The sequence below is a fragment of the Mesoplodon bidens genome (assembly GCF_964165515.1).
Source record: "Mesoplodon bidens genome assembly, chromosome: 17".
In the NCBI taxonomy this organism is placed as follows: Eukaryota; Metazoa; Chordata; class Mammalia; order Artiodactyla; family Ziphiidae; genus Mesoplodon; species Mesoplodon bidens.
In genome coordinates this window covers 46,060,612-46,079,127 of record NC_138174.1, presented here as the reverse complement: position 1 = coordinate 46,079,127, position 18,516 = coordinate 46,060,612, and the positions used below count along the sequence as shown (strand labels likewise).

Here is an 18,516-nt window from a genome sequence, read left to right as displayed (position 1 = left end):
TAGTTTACGCTGGAAGTGCTTGTGGTGTCAACTAATGTTGAAATATAAAGGGACTATGCAGCACTAGCATTTAAAATAACCAGCTCAAGATGTAGCAAAAGTGACTTTAAAAATTAAGGATTAATAAATCATCAGTTTTCCAACTGAAATTAAAGAATATTATCATAAATCTGCAAATAAAACACCTCAGTTGACACAATGATATCGAGGCAACACATACGCAGAATTTTCTCAAATATTTTGAGAAAAGCAGCTTGAAAGAGGCTTCCATTTCTCAGTCTGGGTGCTGGTTAAATGGGTGTGTTCACTTTGTGAAAAGTCAATTAAAATTTCTTTACAACACAAACGTTTTAAAAAAGTAAGACAAGAGGCTTCAACCAGGAAAACGCTAACTGGGGAGAAGTTCTGCATGGATCCTGGTCTTAGGAATGGAAAGGGGGACATGCAAGGGTCACACTGAAGGGGAAAAGGGCTGAGCAGGATGGAAGGGGGTAATAAAGAGACACTCAGTTTTTTACTCTATATATTTCTCTACTGTTTGATATAAAAACTGAAAAATTTATATTATACAGTGTTTTGGCAAAGTTATCAGCTATTAGAGCTTTTTTTTTTCTTTTCGATTAATTTGTGCTTTTATTTGCCAGGATAACTACAGTAACCTGCAAACTTTTTTATTCTAAAAAGCACATTTTACATCACAGTCCAACAAACACATACATAATGTGTATACGTATATAAAAGTGAAACAAAGGTTTTGCCAAAAACATCTACCCTGAGTGTTAATTCTTTTTAAGACTTTTTTTTTGTAAACTAAGGCTGAACTGCACTGACACATCATAATCACCAAAGTCCCTAGTTCATCTTAGGGTTCGCTTTATGAAGTGAATAGTGTTGCACTTCTATGGGTTTGGACAAAAGTATGATGACATAAAACCGTTACAATTGTCATACAAAGTATTTTCACCGCTCATAAAAACTTCTGTATTCTATGTATTCATCTCCCCTCCCCCGCAAACTCCTGACAACCACTGATCTTTTTATTGTCTCCATTGTTTTGCCTTTTCCAGAATGGCATATACACGGAATCTATTTTTCTTTTTTCCTTCAAGAGAGGGGTTCAAAGCTTTTATGCCTATAACACCACTCATGGCCCAGCCACACGCGGACCGGACAGGCTCCAGGTGGCAAACACCCCAATTTTAGTTGTACTGTAGCTTTCCTTCCAGTACTGAGCCCTGTCCCACTGGTCCTGCCCAGCAGCCACGCGCAGGTGAAGGGGGGGATACGTGTTGGGTATCTGTTCATAGGAAGGCCACAAGTTTTGTGCCTCTTGTCACAATGAACCCTGATTCCTGTCGGGTGTGTTGTAAACAGACGAGCATTTCTTCAGACCCCCTGCTCAGAGCATAACCCATTAGAGCTTTTATATTTAAAAGGAGATGTCTTTTCTCCCCCATCCCCCCCGCAAGGCTCTTGTTTCCAAACACACCAGCTGAGCGTTTCACAGTTATAGAATTTCAGAGATGAAAGGCAGACTGGAGATAATCTATTACTAACTTCTTATTTCCATGACAAGAACATTAAGGCCTAGGGGGGTTAAGTGATTTGTCCTTAAGTGTGGCACTTCCACACTCACATAAACCTCTGGATTCCAGAGCTAGCAGAGATAGAGCTAGAATTTAGGTTCTTGAATTCATAAATAGTTCATTCCTTGCTTAACTTCAAGTTTCTGTTTTTTAAAGATTCTATTCCATGGAAGCTATAAAACCACTGATTGGAAGTTAATATTATTTACTGCTCAAATCCAGGGTGTTAAAAAAACTTATTGCAAATTTTACAGGTTCAAATATGGCGCATGAATAATGCATATTTAAATTTGGACTCCCCTCTTTTAAAACAATTACTACAATTATTCCTTAAATACATATTTAAAAAATAATTTGACAAAATAACATCGAATCTAAATGTTTTCTACAAAAAGTAAAAATGTATTCAAAGATTCAAGAGGCACATTTTAAACAGTTAGCTGCTGTATAAACCCAAAAGCAATTACTTTAGATACAATTTCTAAGCATCATTTAAATCTTCTGTCTCTCACACCATGTAACTGAGAAGAGAGTGGTAACCTCTGTTTCAAAATAAATCTTTAATAAATGAAGTGATCTCCTGCCTGGGGAGAGACAGAACAGCTAAGAAAATTAGAAATGGGAAATAGTGTCATTTATCTTATGGTCAATGGTTCAGATCTGAAGCAGTTTACGTTGGGTAGCAGTTTAGTGAATGAGAAGAAATGTCTTGATGAGCTATTCTGAGAAAATGAAAAGTCACTCCTCAGAACTCTTACAAGTTTCACATTGCCTATAATCTACTCCAAGCAACTAAATACTGAAAAGAACAAGAAACCTAATTAATCTTTGATTGTTAAAGACTGTTCCTTTAAGAAACAACAGTCTGTTTGCTCCCAGAGACTACTTTTTGTTGTTGTTAAGATCCTCAAGAAATATATTATTTAAGAAAAAATTCTGGACTTCTTCTGAGGTCTTAAGGAAAAAAAGACAAAACTGAAGAACTGAAAGTCTACTCTGGGTTAAAAAGAAAACATGAACATTTAAATATTTTCTATTACATGATAATCTTCAATATCTTTTCAATAAATGTGAACTCAAACATAAAAGTTTAACCTTTTCTAAAAGGAAAACTTTTAAACAATAATGAAGAAAGAGATGAGAGATGAAGAAAGGTAACTTTCATCACGTGTCGTGGACATCAGATTAAGATAGAGACATGGGATCAAATCTGTCTCTGCTACTAACTGCTCCAGCAAGCCAGGTCTCCGGACCTTCTCTTTTTTGGTCACGCTGGGTGGCCTGTGGGATCTTAGTTCCCCAACCATGGATTGAACCCGGGCCCAAGACAGTGAAAGCACCAAGCCCTAACCACTGGACCGCCAGGGAATTCCCAAGGTCTCTGGATCTTAACTGCTGCCTCTGCAAAGTGAGGACACTGATTCACCAACTCATTCTATGTGTCTATTACTGTACTAAACATTGTATGACTGTTATTCATAACTAGCTCATGGATCTACCAGAACCCTCCACTGCTAAACCATATGTTGATCTGTTGAGAGGCAACTTTTATAGCCAACATTTTATTCGGCAAACTATGAAAACAAATTTGAAGTACTGGCCTTTCAACAGGTATTGACCCAAATATGACTGAACCAAAAATATTTAAATCTTAACATTTTAAAATAGACCAAGTGGCTAAATTATCTTTAAAATCTCCCTTACAATTCAAAGAAGTTAATTAAGTATATCAATGCAAAAAGGTATGGTTTCCCATGCCTTTTAAGTGATTTAGGTAAGCATTAAAAGTATTAATAAGTGTGGGTAGAAAGAATAAAAAATTAAGTTGATTCACCAGTTTACGGTCAGGTTCAAACAATTTTTTTTAGCTCTTGAAGCAAATGAGGATGTATGGTGCAACAACAGGTGACTCATTCATGGCAAAAGAAAGTCGTTTTTGTTTTACAAGTAAATTACTGTAATTATTTAAAATACTTCAACAGTTTAAACATACACAAACACAATTTTATAAATTTTTATGTTTTATAAATGAAAAGATGTATATTATGGAATTATCATTACATACTGTTAAGTTTAAGGCAAGAATTTCATATTTTTTTATCTCTTTCTTCCCTCTCTTCCTCTTTGACTCCCATCCACATGCCCAGGTAACTCACATTAAGTAACATGTATCTTTCCCTATTCTTCTCCATGTTCATATACTCAAGAACACACACAACACAAATGGGAGGACAGATACCTGGTGTCAATCCTAAATCAACTGATATTCTCTAATTCATTCTTGTCAATGATTGCACAATATTCCAGGGTGTACACTGTATGTGGTTTATGCAAACGTTTCCTTGTTGTGCTGACAGGCATTTATGGTTACATACTAGTATTTTACTCTATGGGACAGAGTCCCAGCATTGGGGTTGCTGTGTTGAAGAACGCGTATTTTCCATTTTAACTGATGTTGTCAGATGTCTTTCCAAAAGACTATGGCAGTTCACCTTTCCACCAGTAACATTTGTATCTTTTTCCTTGTATCTACACAGATATCAGACCTTTTCCATTTTTGCCAACCTGAGTTCTCACTGTTACTTTAATTGTATTTCCCAAAATGCTAGCTAGTTTGAGTACCTGGACATTTGGATTTGCACTTTTTGTGAAATGCCTATTATAGTCTTTGCCCATTTTTCCATTGGGTTGTCTATTTCTTGTTAACTTCTTAGAGCTAGAAATAGTGCTGATACTAACTTTTGATCATCTGCATTCCAATTTTTGTCCCAAATGTGTACCTTAAATATTAAACTTTGCCTGTGGTTTCCTTTTTGTCTTTTTCTTTTAAAGCTTTTTGTTTCTCTGTCTTGGCTAAGATTACCCCAACCTCTAGGACAGCACGGTCCAACAGAACTTTCTGCAATGGTGAAAATGTTCTATATCTGTACCATCCAATATAGTAGTCACTACCTGTATGGCTAGTAAGACTGAGGAACTGAATTTTAATTAATTTAAATGTAAACCTGTGGCCCCTATATTGGACAACTCAGTCCAGAACTTAGCTACTCACAGTGTAGTCCATGAACTAGCTCAGGCCAGGAGCACTAATACACTCTGGGAGGTGTGCCAACAGTGAACAGTCTCAGGCCCCATCCCAGAACTACTCTGCCAGTTTTCCTCTTAACAAGATCCCCAGGTGACTCATATTTACATTAAAGTTTGAGAAGCACTGCTAATAATCATCTAAATTAGGAAGTCTCAAAACTTTTTTGGGCCATGGACCACACTGGCAATCTGGTGATACTTGTGAACCCCTTCTGAGACTAAAGTCTCTGAAATCAAAAATTAAAATACACAGAATTACAAAGGAAACAAATCACAGCTGACCCTTGAACAACAGGTTTGAACTGTGCAGGTCCACTTACATGCAGATGTTTTTCAATAATAAATACTACACGATCCGTGGTTGGTTGAATCCACAGATGCACAGTTGCTGATAGGGAGGGCTGACTAGAAGTTATATGCAGTTTTTTTCAACTGTGCAGAGGGTCAGCACCCCATGTTGTTCAGGGGTTAATTGTACACTGCAATAAAACTACTGAAATATTTTTTAAAGTTATAGATGTCCTTTTTGATTAATGCATTAAAGATAAGATCCAGTGAGGGGTCTACAACTACACTGAAGTTGTAGTGATGAGCATAATCTCTAAAGATAGCTGCAATAACTACACTGTGATATGGAAATACCTGAATTCTAATGCTGACAGAGTCATCAGCAGTGACAGTCCTACTGTGGTTTTTGTATTTACCTGTAATTGAAGGAAATGCTAAATTTCAGTAAGAAGTGAAAATAATGTTTTCCCCATTCCACCTGGAGGCCCGTGGACCCTGAGTTAAGAATTTGCATGATTACTGAAGTAATGGCCTAGATTTCCTTCTAAAAATTTTAATCCAACTGGAATTAATATGTGTATATGGTATGGAATGTGAGGACCAACTTTTTTTTTTAACAGATGAATAACATCCAGTTGTGCTAGGACCCTTATACTAAAAAAACACTCTTGGGACTTCGTTGGTGGCTCACTGGTTAAGAGTCCGCCTGCCAATGCAGGGGACACTAGTTTGAGCCCTGGTCCGGGGGAATCCCACATGCCACGGAGCAACGAAGCCTGTGCGCCACAACTACTGAGCCTGCGCTCTAGAGTCCGTGAGCCACAACTACTGAGCCCACGTGCCACAAGCCCGTGCTCCGCAACGGGAGAAGCCACTGCAATGAGAAGCCCGCGCACCAAAACGAAGATTAGCCTCCGCTCACGGCAACTAGAGAAAGCCCGTGCGCAGCCAAAAATATAAATAAATAAATAAATAAACCCCCAAACAAACAAACAAACAACACTCTTTTTCAACTGAATTGAACGATCACTATTGTGGTATATAATTAGACTTGTTTCTATATTTTGTTCTACTGATGTTTGTTTCTCTGCCAGTATCACATTTAGTTAACCTCAGTAGTTTTGAAGTATATACTGGGATCTTGGTAGGCCCAGCATCTCAGCTTTCCCCACCTTGCACATTTCTTCCCCTCACATTTTTCTTGGCAATTTCAGAACATTTATTTTATTCACATAAACTAAAATCATTTATCCAATCCCAATCCTTGTATGGCATTTCTCTCCTCCACCAAAAAATCAAACACAGAAGATAACAAAATTATTGGGATATAATTTAACTTATAATATAAATAATATAAATAAGTGCATTTGTTATATATTTTATTTATAATATAAATAACTGCATTTAATTAATATATTAACAGTATATATTAATATTAACATATGAACACACAATATATATTAATTTAGTATATATTAATATGTAGCATATATTAATGACAGTATTTATTAATATTAATATATTATTGTATATAACAGTATATACTAATACATTAACAATAATATAGATAATATAAATAACTGCATTTATTATATATTATTTATTCAGAATATAAGTAAGTGCATTTAATTAATATATTAACAGTGGAAAAATTGCTATTTTTATGACTTTGTCTCCTTTCTGAGATATGGTGCTTCCAGGTACAACAATAAGATTTAATCGTTTTCTTCATATAAGTCCATTACTTTCTCCATGAATTAAGTATTTTCCCCCAAGTCCATTTCTAGCAGTTATTGCTCTAAACCTAGAGAAATGCTATTGGTCAATTACACATTTATCCTGCATTCAGTCACAATATCAGATTTCTACATTAATTTTAGCTGCTTTTTAAACTAACAGAAAAAAAAAATTAATCTCCTTTCAAATTTTTACATGGATAGTTTTTTTCTTCTTCGTGCATCTGCTAGGGCCCTCCAAGACCATGTTACATAATAATGAGCAACCCAGTCTGTGTCTGGTTCCTGATTTTCACAGAAAAAGGTTTTACTGTTTTGCCATTTAGGATAAAGTTTTTTGAGGGCTTTTTTTAAGTAAATATTTTTAAGTCTCTTTATTTGGAATGGTCACTGAATTTTACCATCCTTTATCATTTAATGATACAATCACATGGTTATTGACTTTAAAGTTGAGGATGTAATGGATAATCCTTTCTGTCCTAGAATATACTTTACTTAGTCGTAAAGTATTATTCTTTTGATACAATGCTAGAATTCATTTTTGAACATTTAGTTTTCGCATCTTTAGCAATAAGTAAAATTAGCCAATAGATTTGTTTTGTTTTGCTTTTGTACTATCCTTCTCAGAGCTTTCCATCTTTTTCAATACTAGGTTGGTATATTTTATTTAACTGGAATCAGCTGTGCTTATAGAAATCAACTGTGAACCTATCAGTGTAATCCACCTGTGAACCTGGTAACTTCATCAACAGTACATCTTCACTCACTCTGTAATACCTCTATGGTAATCGTTCTATTCAAGTTCTCCACTTCCGCTAATTTTAGTAATCTACATTTTGTTGGGATATTTTTTTCAGTTTTCAAGCTTTTCACAGAGCCACATGCAATATTAATGTCCAATAATTCCAAACTCCTTATTTTGACTGTTCTGTTTTCCTTCCTAAGATGACTACTACATGTCTTTATTTTTCATCTTTCTCTTTAATAATAAAGGCACTTTAAGGCTATAGGTCTTCCTCTGGCACAGCTTTATTTATTTATTTATTATTATTTTTTTTGCGGTATGCGGGCCTCTCACTGTTGTGGCCTCTCCCGTTGCGGAGCACAGGCTCCGGACGTGCAGGCTCATAGGCCATGGCTCACGGGCCTAGCCGCTCCGCGGCATGTGGGATCTTCCCGGACTGGGGCACGAACCCGTGTCCCCTGCATCGGCAGGCGCACTCTCAACCACTGCGTCACCAGGGAAGCCCCTGGCACAGCTTTAAATGTGTCTAAAAGATTTTGATATAGAATGTTCTCATTTTAATTGCTTTCTTGTTTTCACTTCCTCTATGATCTGAAAGATATGTTTCTCTTGTTTGCTTTTTGTTTCTTCTTTGATCGAAAAAATGTTTCTTAATTTCTAAACATTTTCTGCTCACCTTTTAATTATCACTACTAAATTAGGATAAAAATAGGGACTACAAAATCTTTATTTAAAAATTTATTATTTTACTATGTGGTCAAGTGTATACATGGTAGTTCTGTCAACTTTTCATTGACATTTTATTTATTCATTTATTTATTTTTTGGCCACCCTGTGCAGCTGGTGGGATCTTAGTTCCCCAACCAGGGATTGATCGGGGGCCCATGGCAGTGAAAGCGCAGAGTCCTAACCATGGGACCGCCAGGGAATTCCCTTCATTGACATTAAAAAAAAAAGTTATTCCCTGGTCAAGGAATGTTAAGCTCTATACATAGCAACTAAATCAAAATTATTGATTGAATCAATTCTTCTAGCCCTGACTTATTTTTATGTCTATTAAATCTATCCAATTCTGTAGAAAGTACATTATAAACTTTCCCCCCATTATTACACTTTCATTAAGTTCTCCTTGTTTTTCTAAAACCCTTTTCTTTATAATTACTATGTTACTAGATATGTAGAAGTTTGTCTCTAAAATCACCTTTCATTATTGTTTTCTGTTACCCTGTTTTGTGGTTCTAATCTTAAATTCCACCTTATATTATATTACTATTACATTCTTGTTCTTTTTTCATAACTGTTAGTCCATCCCTTTAATTTTCAATCTTTATCAATATGCATTAAGCATATTCCTTATAGATAGATAGAAATGAGTGTGGTTTTACAGTCAATATGGCAGTCTCTTTCAATGGAATACTTTATTTTTCAGCTTTCTGGAGGCAAAGGAGACTTTATTCACCTTATCTGGAGTGGGAGGGGTGGGGAGTCCTATAGATTTTTTTACAGGCTAAGCTCTGTCAACAATCTGTTCTGGTCTTGCTTAGGGCTTGCTCATACCGTGTCCAGGCTTTCACTCAGGCCAGGGGAGAAACACCCCAAACATGGTAACCTATTTCTAAGATGGCCTCTCTCAATTTCTTCCCTTGTATATGGCAAGATATTCCTTGACTGAAGACTATTCCTTTTAGTGCTCTGCTTGACTAAGAGAACATGATGATGCTGGTGGGACTTTAAAGTTAGGTCCTAAGAAGACTTTCAGCTTTGGCCTGGGTTTCTTTATGCTTGAACACTCACTCTGGAGACGAACTGCCAGGTCCTGAGGCTGCCATGTTGAAGGATGCCTAAACTAGTCACATGGAGAAGCCAGCTGGAGAGTGATCTGGCCCCAAACATGTGAATGAAGACTTCCGATGACTCCAGCCTCAGACAGGTAAGAAATATCCAGCTGAGCCTATCAATGTTCAGAGCTGTGACAGATAAAAATTAAGTCACGAAGTTTTTAGTGTGGTTTGTTATGCAGCAATACATAACTGGAACACTAGCTTTCCCAAAGCCCCAGACTTCAGTCAGGTCTAGCCACCTGCTAGCCCTAATGCGAGCTTGGCTAAGAAGAGGCAGATCATTGGAATTGAAAAAAAAGGAAAAATGAAATGCATGTAGGGTGTCATCGCTTTCAAACATGCCTCAATAGCAAGGCTTATTCTTTCCGTAGTTTACATTGACTACGTCATGTAACTTCAAAATGTTACAATAAGTAGGAGTTTATTTAGGTTTGAGTTTGGCATGGCTATACCCAGTAGTATGATGACTCAATTTTGACACTGTTTTTCTCTATTTGAACTGTGAAACCTTTATTCATACAGTGACCCATGGTAACATCTGGCCATTATTTGGCTGAAATGCATATTTTACATATCAAGTTGATGGCTGTTCTTAAAATTATTTTTTGTGGTGCTAATGCCATGACAAAATTAAATGCAAACATGGGCATGAACGTCATGGGGATAATACTCCAGTATAAATGATTTATTCAGATGATCTAGCATATATGGCTATTAATTACTTTTTTATATCGATAAAGAAATTAAATCATAGTTAAAACGATAAAAAAAATATCCCCTCTTAGACACTCCAAATTATGTCTGTAGAATCTGGATTGAGATGTGTATAGCAAGAGAACAAAGTGTTCATAGTGTACCCAGATTGAAGCTACAGTACTTGGTAAGGTCCCTCATGAGTTGTTTTCCCTTCCCAAAATATGATGATATACCATCCTGGCCACTAGGTTCAAAATTTCATCTCAAGACCTAATAAACCCCTCAAAATCTGTCCCTGAAATAAATTAACAATGCCACTGGATTTCTTTAAGATTATAAACACAGTGGCAGATGGGGGAAAAAAAGGCCATATTACTCTTTAAAAATTTTTTTCCTCTTACAGCCATGTATAAAACAATTAGCTAAAGGAGGCTTCTCCCTGATAACATCCTGTTTTAAATTGCCTTCATTATAGCTTTCCCATGAACTTTTCCCTCCTCATGAACTTTTATCTTTAAGTCATTTACATAATTTGTAGACATACAACAAGTTTATAAAGAAGCAACAGGTTTTAGATGTATACGTAAGAAATAGGTTTTAGAAACTCCAAGCAGTAATACTACAGCTAGTGTTATTCTAATTATATTCGTGGATGTTATAAATACATTAAAATTATTACTTATTATTATTATTATAATACATAAAATTAAAAATACGAAATTTAATTAAGAATATAAAGTGTTTTTGTACCTCAATAAGTAAACAACAACAACAACAAAAGAGATTTGTGTTCATGGTCCATGAACTTGCCACATTAGAATCCTAGGTTATTTATTAAAATTGAGATTCTTAGTTCCGTCTCAAACCAAAACCAGAACCTATGAAAGTATCCAGGAATCTAAGTTTTAAGCAGTGCTTATTCAACTTAAATGTAATATAGAAAGGCAAAACTATTATTGTTCACTAATGAATTTGTCAGATACCCAAAAAGAATTACAACTGATGAATATCATCATAACATGTATCTTATAAAGGAATTTTAAATTCATCAGTTGGGCAGGATAAAAAAGAAACAATAATGCCCTGAAATTAAAAAACCCGACTAACAAGTATGTATCATTAATGAAATACTTCATTTTCATTCAAATAAAATTAACAGGATTATTCATGTATGAATACTTAAGATGAGCCTCAAGGTAATTTTGCAGAATTTTTCTCAATAAATGTAACTATGTTTCCTAAACAAGGAAGTTCTCTTAAACAAAACACTCTTCTTGCTTCCTAGTTACCAAAGTTCTCATAAGAGAAAAATATTTCACCATTTCCTCATGAAACTTAATGGCTTTAAGTACAGACTCATTAATGCCCTATATAATATTGTTAACATTTCTTTCTTTTGAAAAGAAGCATGCTGAAATAACTCTACAGTAGCACAACAGCTGCACATAGCTTAGCTACATGTACTGGACCAAAATTCTGACCTGTTACAAAGAGATTTCATAAATAGGAAATAAACGTATAGCACTTATGAAAACACTAAGTACCATACACAAGCTCATGTATGAAATACAGCTCAAAATATGCTATAATTAGACTATGTAACTGATGCTTATAAAAAAACTCTCAACTTGAAGTAAAAGATGAGCCCTATTTTCCAGGGTTAGTATCCAGATATTATTTCCAAATAACTAAAGATGTGGAAAAAAATATGAAAGAAAATTCCAGAAATCTACTAAAATTGGCCCTTCAGGAAGAGCGACTTCTTTTTTAAAGGTCAAAAATCCCATTTTATTACATTTCATGTAATAGATATGAACGAATCAGTTTTTCACTTCATATCTGCCATGAACTAGCAGCTTATATGAATAAAGGCACAATTAACTGTGTACTTGTGGAGCTTTAACATCTCTGAATGCTTTTGTTAGGTGTAATTATGAAATCAGTGTAATAACTGAGACACCTTTGATCTGAAGACTACATGTTTTGCCAGAAAAGTTTCAATTTAAAAAAATTCTATCTCCCAGTTATAGATCTACTAAATTTTATTAGAAAAACACAGTATTTGATTGGTTTAAGGCAATGGATATGAAATAAGGAATATAAATGAAAATAATAAGGTAACAATGTAACACTTTGGCCTCTAGGTCAAAAATGACAAGATGTTTTGAGTAGCCCCAAACCGGTTACAGAAATAAATGGATATATGCTGCCACCATGTGGTAAAAAAAAAAAAACACATTAAGTTCATTTTTGGAAAAGACAAAACTCAATCCAACAGTCTTAGTAAAGCGGAAAGTTTGTTTTCCTGACTCCCAGTTTTAAAACTCAGAGACATAACTAACAAATATCTTAGTTTCTCTTAGTAACCCACATGGAATTGCCATGGCGCTGCCATTTTTGAGGCTCTTGCCTCCTCTTTTAAGTTTCCTATTAATTTGCTACCTGTTCTATAAAATAGTACCATCTTGTATTTGTCCTGTGTTTATCCCCTTGCAAGTCAATCCTCACCTTATGTGATTTTACGATTTTGTGATTCTATGAACTTCAATCACATTTTCCCCAGCTGCTGGTGTTCATTTGACACATACTAATCTTTATATGTTCTCAGATAGTAAACTCAGCTGCCCAAATACCAGATCTTACTTTCCAAACTCTGAACTTTATGGCTATATCAGGAATTCAATAATTATTAATAGGTAAGTAGTGCAAACAACCAAAATTACAATGTTCAAAACTGTACATTTTGTTCAAGGTCTAGTGATGTATTTTATTTTGCTTTTAATATTTTTCTTCATAATGCCTAACGAGTCATCACCCATATCAGTACAAAGTTAAACATGTTGAGAAAAAAGATTCTCCAACGAAGCTAAGATTCTTTTTAGAGAAAACAGAGGATTTCAAAGCTAAATATTTTACATGCACACACTAGATTTTCTCTTCCTTCACCTGTGTTTAAAACAAAATTGTAAGGTGATTCCACTTCTGGTGATGGTTCCAAGTTCCCATCTCACCAACCCTACTGCAGATACAACTTCAAATTCTGGACGAAATATAAAACAACCATCTGAAAGTGACCAAAATCAGGCAGATTCTGGAGGGACGTCTTCTACGAGAGGGAGAAGCGAACAGCACTGGGTAAATTTCCTGGTCTCTCTCTCTCTTTTTTAAATACCTTTTAGCTGGAAGGCAGGCCTACTATGTGCCAAGTTGGATGATAAAGGTATAACAGAATATCCTTCATCTTTCTAGCTTGAAGAACCAGAAAACAAGAGTTTGGGGCAACGCAGCTGCTCTAAAGTGAGGAGGGAATTCTAGAGACAGCCAGAAAAGGGGCACTCTGAGTTCTGCGGATAATCTCTGCCAGATCTCTGGCTGACCTCTGAACAACACATGTGTAGGACAGACCCAAGCAGTCCTACTAAGGCCAAAAAAACCTAACTGAAATTTGAGCTGCTGCCCAAGAGACAGAGCATGCTATCTGAGTACAAACCAGTTAAATTCCTGCTAAAACAAAGGCATCAGCACTGTCAAAATGCAGTCTCCACAACATAACAGTTGCACTGTTACATCTAAATTTACTCAGATTTAAATTATCAATTTAAAGTTACTCAACCTTTGAAGAAACAGGAAAACGTGACCCATCCTTAAAAGAAAAGACAATCAACAGAGACAAACTCTGAGGTGACTCAGATTTTGGAATTAGAAGACAAGGATTTTGAAGCAGAGATTTTAACTATTCTCAGTGGTGTAAAGGAAAATGTGCTTACAATCAATACACAAATAGCAGAGAAATAAAAACTATAATAACCAAATGGAAATCTAGAAGTGAAAAATCTAACTATTAAATTTTACACAAGAAAAACAAAAATGTATGTCCACACAAAAGCCAATGTTCAAATGTTTGTAGTAGTTTCATTTATAATATCTCCAAAGTGGAAATAACTCACATGCCCATCAACTGGAGAATGAATATATCCATAGAATTAAATATTACCCAACAATAAAGAGGAGCTACTGATACATTAAAAAGAAAACAGTCTGGCAATTTCTCATAAATTAAATATGACCAGTGTATGGAGAGATGGACAGGTATGTGATTAAGGTAAGTATAGTGATATGCTAATGGCAGAAATTAGGTGATGGGTATACTGGTGTTCATTGTAAAATTTTTTCTAGTTACCTATGCTCAAAAACTTTCATAATAAAACAGAAAAAAAATATAGTCTCTAGGGCTGGTGGCCAATTTTGAATATGCTGATTTGGGGATCATAAACTGAGAGGCTACATAAAAGAAAACACACAGGTTATAATCAGTCTACTAATCTTCTGAGATCTTTCTCCAATTTGCCTTACTAGCGTAGTACTCTACCACTCAGAAAAACTTTGCTATCTGCAAACTCGAGATTTTACTTTGTGCTTCCTTTCCAATATAATGTTTACTGTTTGTTTCCCTGTACTCCTTTTCTTTAAAAATTTAATTTTATTATTATTATTTTTTTGCGGTACGCGGGCCTCTCACTGTTGTGGCCTCTCCCGTTGCAGAGCACAGGCTCTGGATGCGCAGGCTCAGCGGCCATGGCTCACGGGCCCAGCCGCTCCGTGGCATGTGGGATCTTCCCAGACTAGGGCACGAACCCGTGTCCCCTGCATCGGCAGGCGGACTCTCAACCACTGCGCCACCAGGGAAGCCCTCCTTTTATTTTTTTTATAAATTCATTTATTTTATTTATTTATTTTTGGCTGTGTTGGGTGTTTGTTGCTGCACACAGGCTTTCTCTAGTTGCGGCGAGCGGGGGCTACTCTTCGTTGCGGTGCGCGGGTTTCTCATTGCGGTGGCTTCTTCTCATTGTGGAGCATGGGCTCTAGGTGCACAGGCTTCAGTAGTTGCGGCACACAGGCTCAGTAGTTGTGGCGCACGGGCTTAGTTGCTCCGCGGCATGTGGGACCTTCCTGGACCAGGGATCGAACTTGTGTCCCCTGCACTGGCAGGCGGATTCTCAACCACTGCGCCACCAGGGAAGCCCCCTGTACTCCTTTTAAAACATAAATTCCATGAGGCCAGAGATCTCTGTTTTGTTCACTGAGGTATTCCACGCACCTAGAACAATGCTTGCCACATAATCAAGGTACAGTGAATTATTTATTGAATAAATTTTATTCTCATAATAATGGCCATGTGAGTGAGGAAGATGTTACATATTCTCATCCCTATTTTACAGATGGGGACTGCAGGGAGGGGTAGTAAAGACTAAGTTTTTTATCCAAGATCATCACACCATCGTCGAGTTGCAGAGATGAAACTCAAACTAGTATGTCTGAATTCCCCAGATACCAGAGCAGTAAATAATTTAACAAACCATTTCAAAAGATAACCCCCCACAATATATTGTTAAAAATTTTTCTTTTAATATTACATATTAACATTTATTCACTATATCCTTATAAAAAGGTCCTTGCTGGTGACTTTTCATTTAAACATTTTCAGTCTATATTTTCTGAGTGTTGGGCAAGTTGACCTGTACTAGGCCCCTGACAGAGCAGAAGAATCTAACTTTAAGGGTGGCTTTAATACAAAAGTAATTCTATTATGTCTAAATCATATTCTCTGAGTTTCTAAGACCTTTTATTATGGAGATAAGGCATTACTTTTCTTTTTTTCCTGAATGTGATTCAGATCTCTCTTTATATTAAGTTCAGGAAAAGGTTTAAGACAGAAGATTATATTTTCATCTGAGAGGTGGTAAACCTTTAAGAAGCAAACTTGCACATGGAAAGGTTCTATGATGGCTATTTTTTATGTCAACTTGGCTAGGCTACGGTACCCAAATATTCAGTCAAACATTATTTTACATGTTTCTGTGAAGGCATTTTTTAGATGAGATTAACGTTTAAATCAGTAGACTCTGAGTAAAGCAGTTTACCTTCCATAATGTGGTGGGCCTCATCCAATCAGCTGAGGCCTCACTAGAACTAAGACTGACCTCCCCTGAGCAAGAAGGAATTCTGTCAGCAGACTGCCTTTGGATTCAAACTGCAACCCTCCCTTGAATCTCCAAGCCTGCCAGCCTACCCCATTAGATTTTGGATTCGCCAAGCTTCCACAATCACAAGAGCCAATTCCCTAAAGTATACGTCTCTCCATATATATTTACATATCCTGTTGGCTTTGTTTCTCTGGAGAACCCTAACACAAGTTCACAAACAAAACTGCTTCTGTGTTCAAGAGGTATTCATGCACTAAAAACACTAAGGAACTCTATGAGTGAAACCAGTGTTAATTTTCTATGCTTTCATGTCAATAAAATACTAAAGGTGTTAGTAAGGTTGAAACAAACTAAAATCTGGGATACAATGCCATTACTGACCCTTGAGAGTAGAGAGACTTGTTTTACCACACAGTAAAAATATGTCACATACTAATGATAAATTTAGAGATCCAAGCCTTTTTTTTTTTTTGGTCCAAAGAATCCTTTGTCCAGGAGAAAGTACTCTCAGAATCCCCAAATGTCAAAAGTGATTAAAATAGAGGTGGTTTGATAGAAACAAGGACAGAAAGCTCCTTCAGTCCTCCCTCTAAAAAATAAGAAGTCCCTGAGGGACGCTGACATACCATAAGGTGCTGCAGAACTAAGCCTGAAAACTTATCTGCCTTGTCTCTAACGAACCCTGTGCCACACCGCCACCGCTGTTGCCACCACCATCACCATCCTGGGCATTCTACAGAGACAATGGAGATTAAATGATTTGCCTGAGGCTGCAAAATTAGTTAGTAGCCAAACTGAGGTCTTCTTTGTCCTTTATTATTTTGACTTTAGATGCAAATTTTTTAAAAGTTAAGAGCTATTTTTCTAAATGTGCAAAACAGGTTACCTGCACAATGTGGCAGGTTAGCAGCAGAAAAAAAACACTATAATAGACCCCTGTGGTAGGGTTCACATCAGCACATTGGCCTCTCTGGCATCGCTCCTGATGACTTCAATGCTCCTATGAGCAGAAGGAAGCTGAGTCTTCCTTTGCCTATAATGTTGGCTCTATAATGACTGAAGTAGATTCCGTCCAGCACTAACAGTGCAGCAAATCAGAGCATCAAAATATAAATTAAATCATAATTGTTTATTTCTGGATAACAGATCTTTGGTAAAAGTTGCCCTTGAAATAGGACACAAAATAGTTATTTATAGGCAACCTTGTTAAAAATCACATTTTTACTTTGAAACAGAAATGTGGTCAATTCAATGAAGTAAATGGACAAATAGTATTATTTTCTTCATTTGACAGAGCAGGAAACATTGAATGACTTGTTCAAGGTCACACAAAGAATGAGTGTCAAGATATCATCTAAGGTATAACTCCAACCTACTAGAATTTGAACTCTGGAAGGGCAGGCACTGTCTCTCTTGTAATCACTGCTGCCAGCACCTAGCACAGCACCAGGCATCACTGGGGTGGATACTAATATTAGTGCATGTGCTCTGAACACGTATTAGGAGAACTAACTGTATTTGATGAAGAGACAAAATGATAAATGGACAAGGGCTCCCTTTCTTATCACCAACAGGGCGGATCTGTAATGAAGAACTGAGAATGAAATGAGTTACAACAACAAAACACTCAGCCGGGGATTACGGTCAATGTCATGGACGCACCCTGCCAAAATAAGATGGCTATTTCCAGGCTCACCTCCTTCCCACAACTTACGAAGAATCACGGCAGTCAGCATCCCCGAGTTCCATTTTTCTTTCACTGATTTTTATATTCCCTATCACAAATCTTAAGGACCTCTTGGAGCTTCTTCACACCAGGGATCAAAATCATACAAACCTCGGTCAGTTGTTTCAGTTGACCCTTGTTGTCACTTAATTCTTCTGCCAGGTCTTTCTTTTTCACTTGTAGTTCAGAGATTTCCTTTCTTAATGGATTCACTAGTTCATGGAACCGAATCTTTAAAAAAAAAATCAAATTAATAAGCAGTCTCGAGACCCAAATTACAATTAAAATTTGCTAATTAATAGCACTCTCAATTATCAGTAATACAAGGAAAAGTATTAAGATGATAAAGGAAAGTGTTAAGGAGTTTCAGATTATATGCCTGTACACTAAAGTTCTATTTGTACAAAACTGATACAAGACGGTCTTTAATTGTCCCTGACCACTAATACTTCATTAAGTCTTAATGTTCAATTAAGTCCCCTCAAGGCCCAGATTATCTGTAATTCCCTGCCTGTGACATGGTCTCTCTTTCCTCTCTTCTATCAGTACTCCATGTTCTCCTTACTCCTTACCTCCCACTACTGCTCACTCCACACTATTTGCTTGTTATTTCCTCAACACATCAAGTGTTCCAGAGTTTTGCTCTTGCTCTTTCCTCTGACAGAAAAGTTCTTCTCACATATAAATGTACGGCTCATGCTTTCACTCCCTTCGGGTCTCCGACCAGACATCACCCTATCAGTAAAACCCTCCCTGACTTCCCTAACCAGATTTTTTTGGGGGCCGCACCACCTGTGGGATCTTACTTCCCCGACCAGGGATCAAAC

General features: G+C 36.5%; 1 protein-coding gene across 3 annotated transcripts in view; it reads right to left on the bottom strand.

The window, feature by feature from the left end:
* The window catches only part of PIBF1 (progesterone immunomodulatory binding factor 1), a 198,721-nt gene that overhangs the window by 166,418 nt on the left and 13,787 nt on the right, over positions 1–18,516 (bottom strand). For all 3 annotated transcript variants that reach the window (XM_081214626.1, XM_081214627.1, XM_081214628.1), the window contains exon 5: positions 17,801–17,920. In XM_081214626.1, coding sequence (XP_081070752.1) covers positions 17,801–17,920 — 120 coding nt within the window. The remainder of the gene's footprint in view (positions 1–17,800; positions 17,921–18,516) is intronic.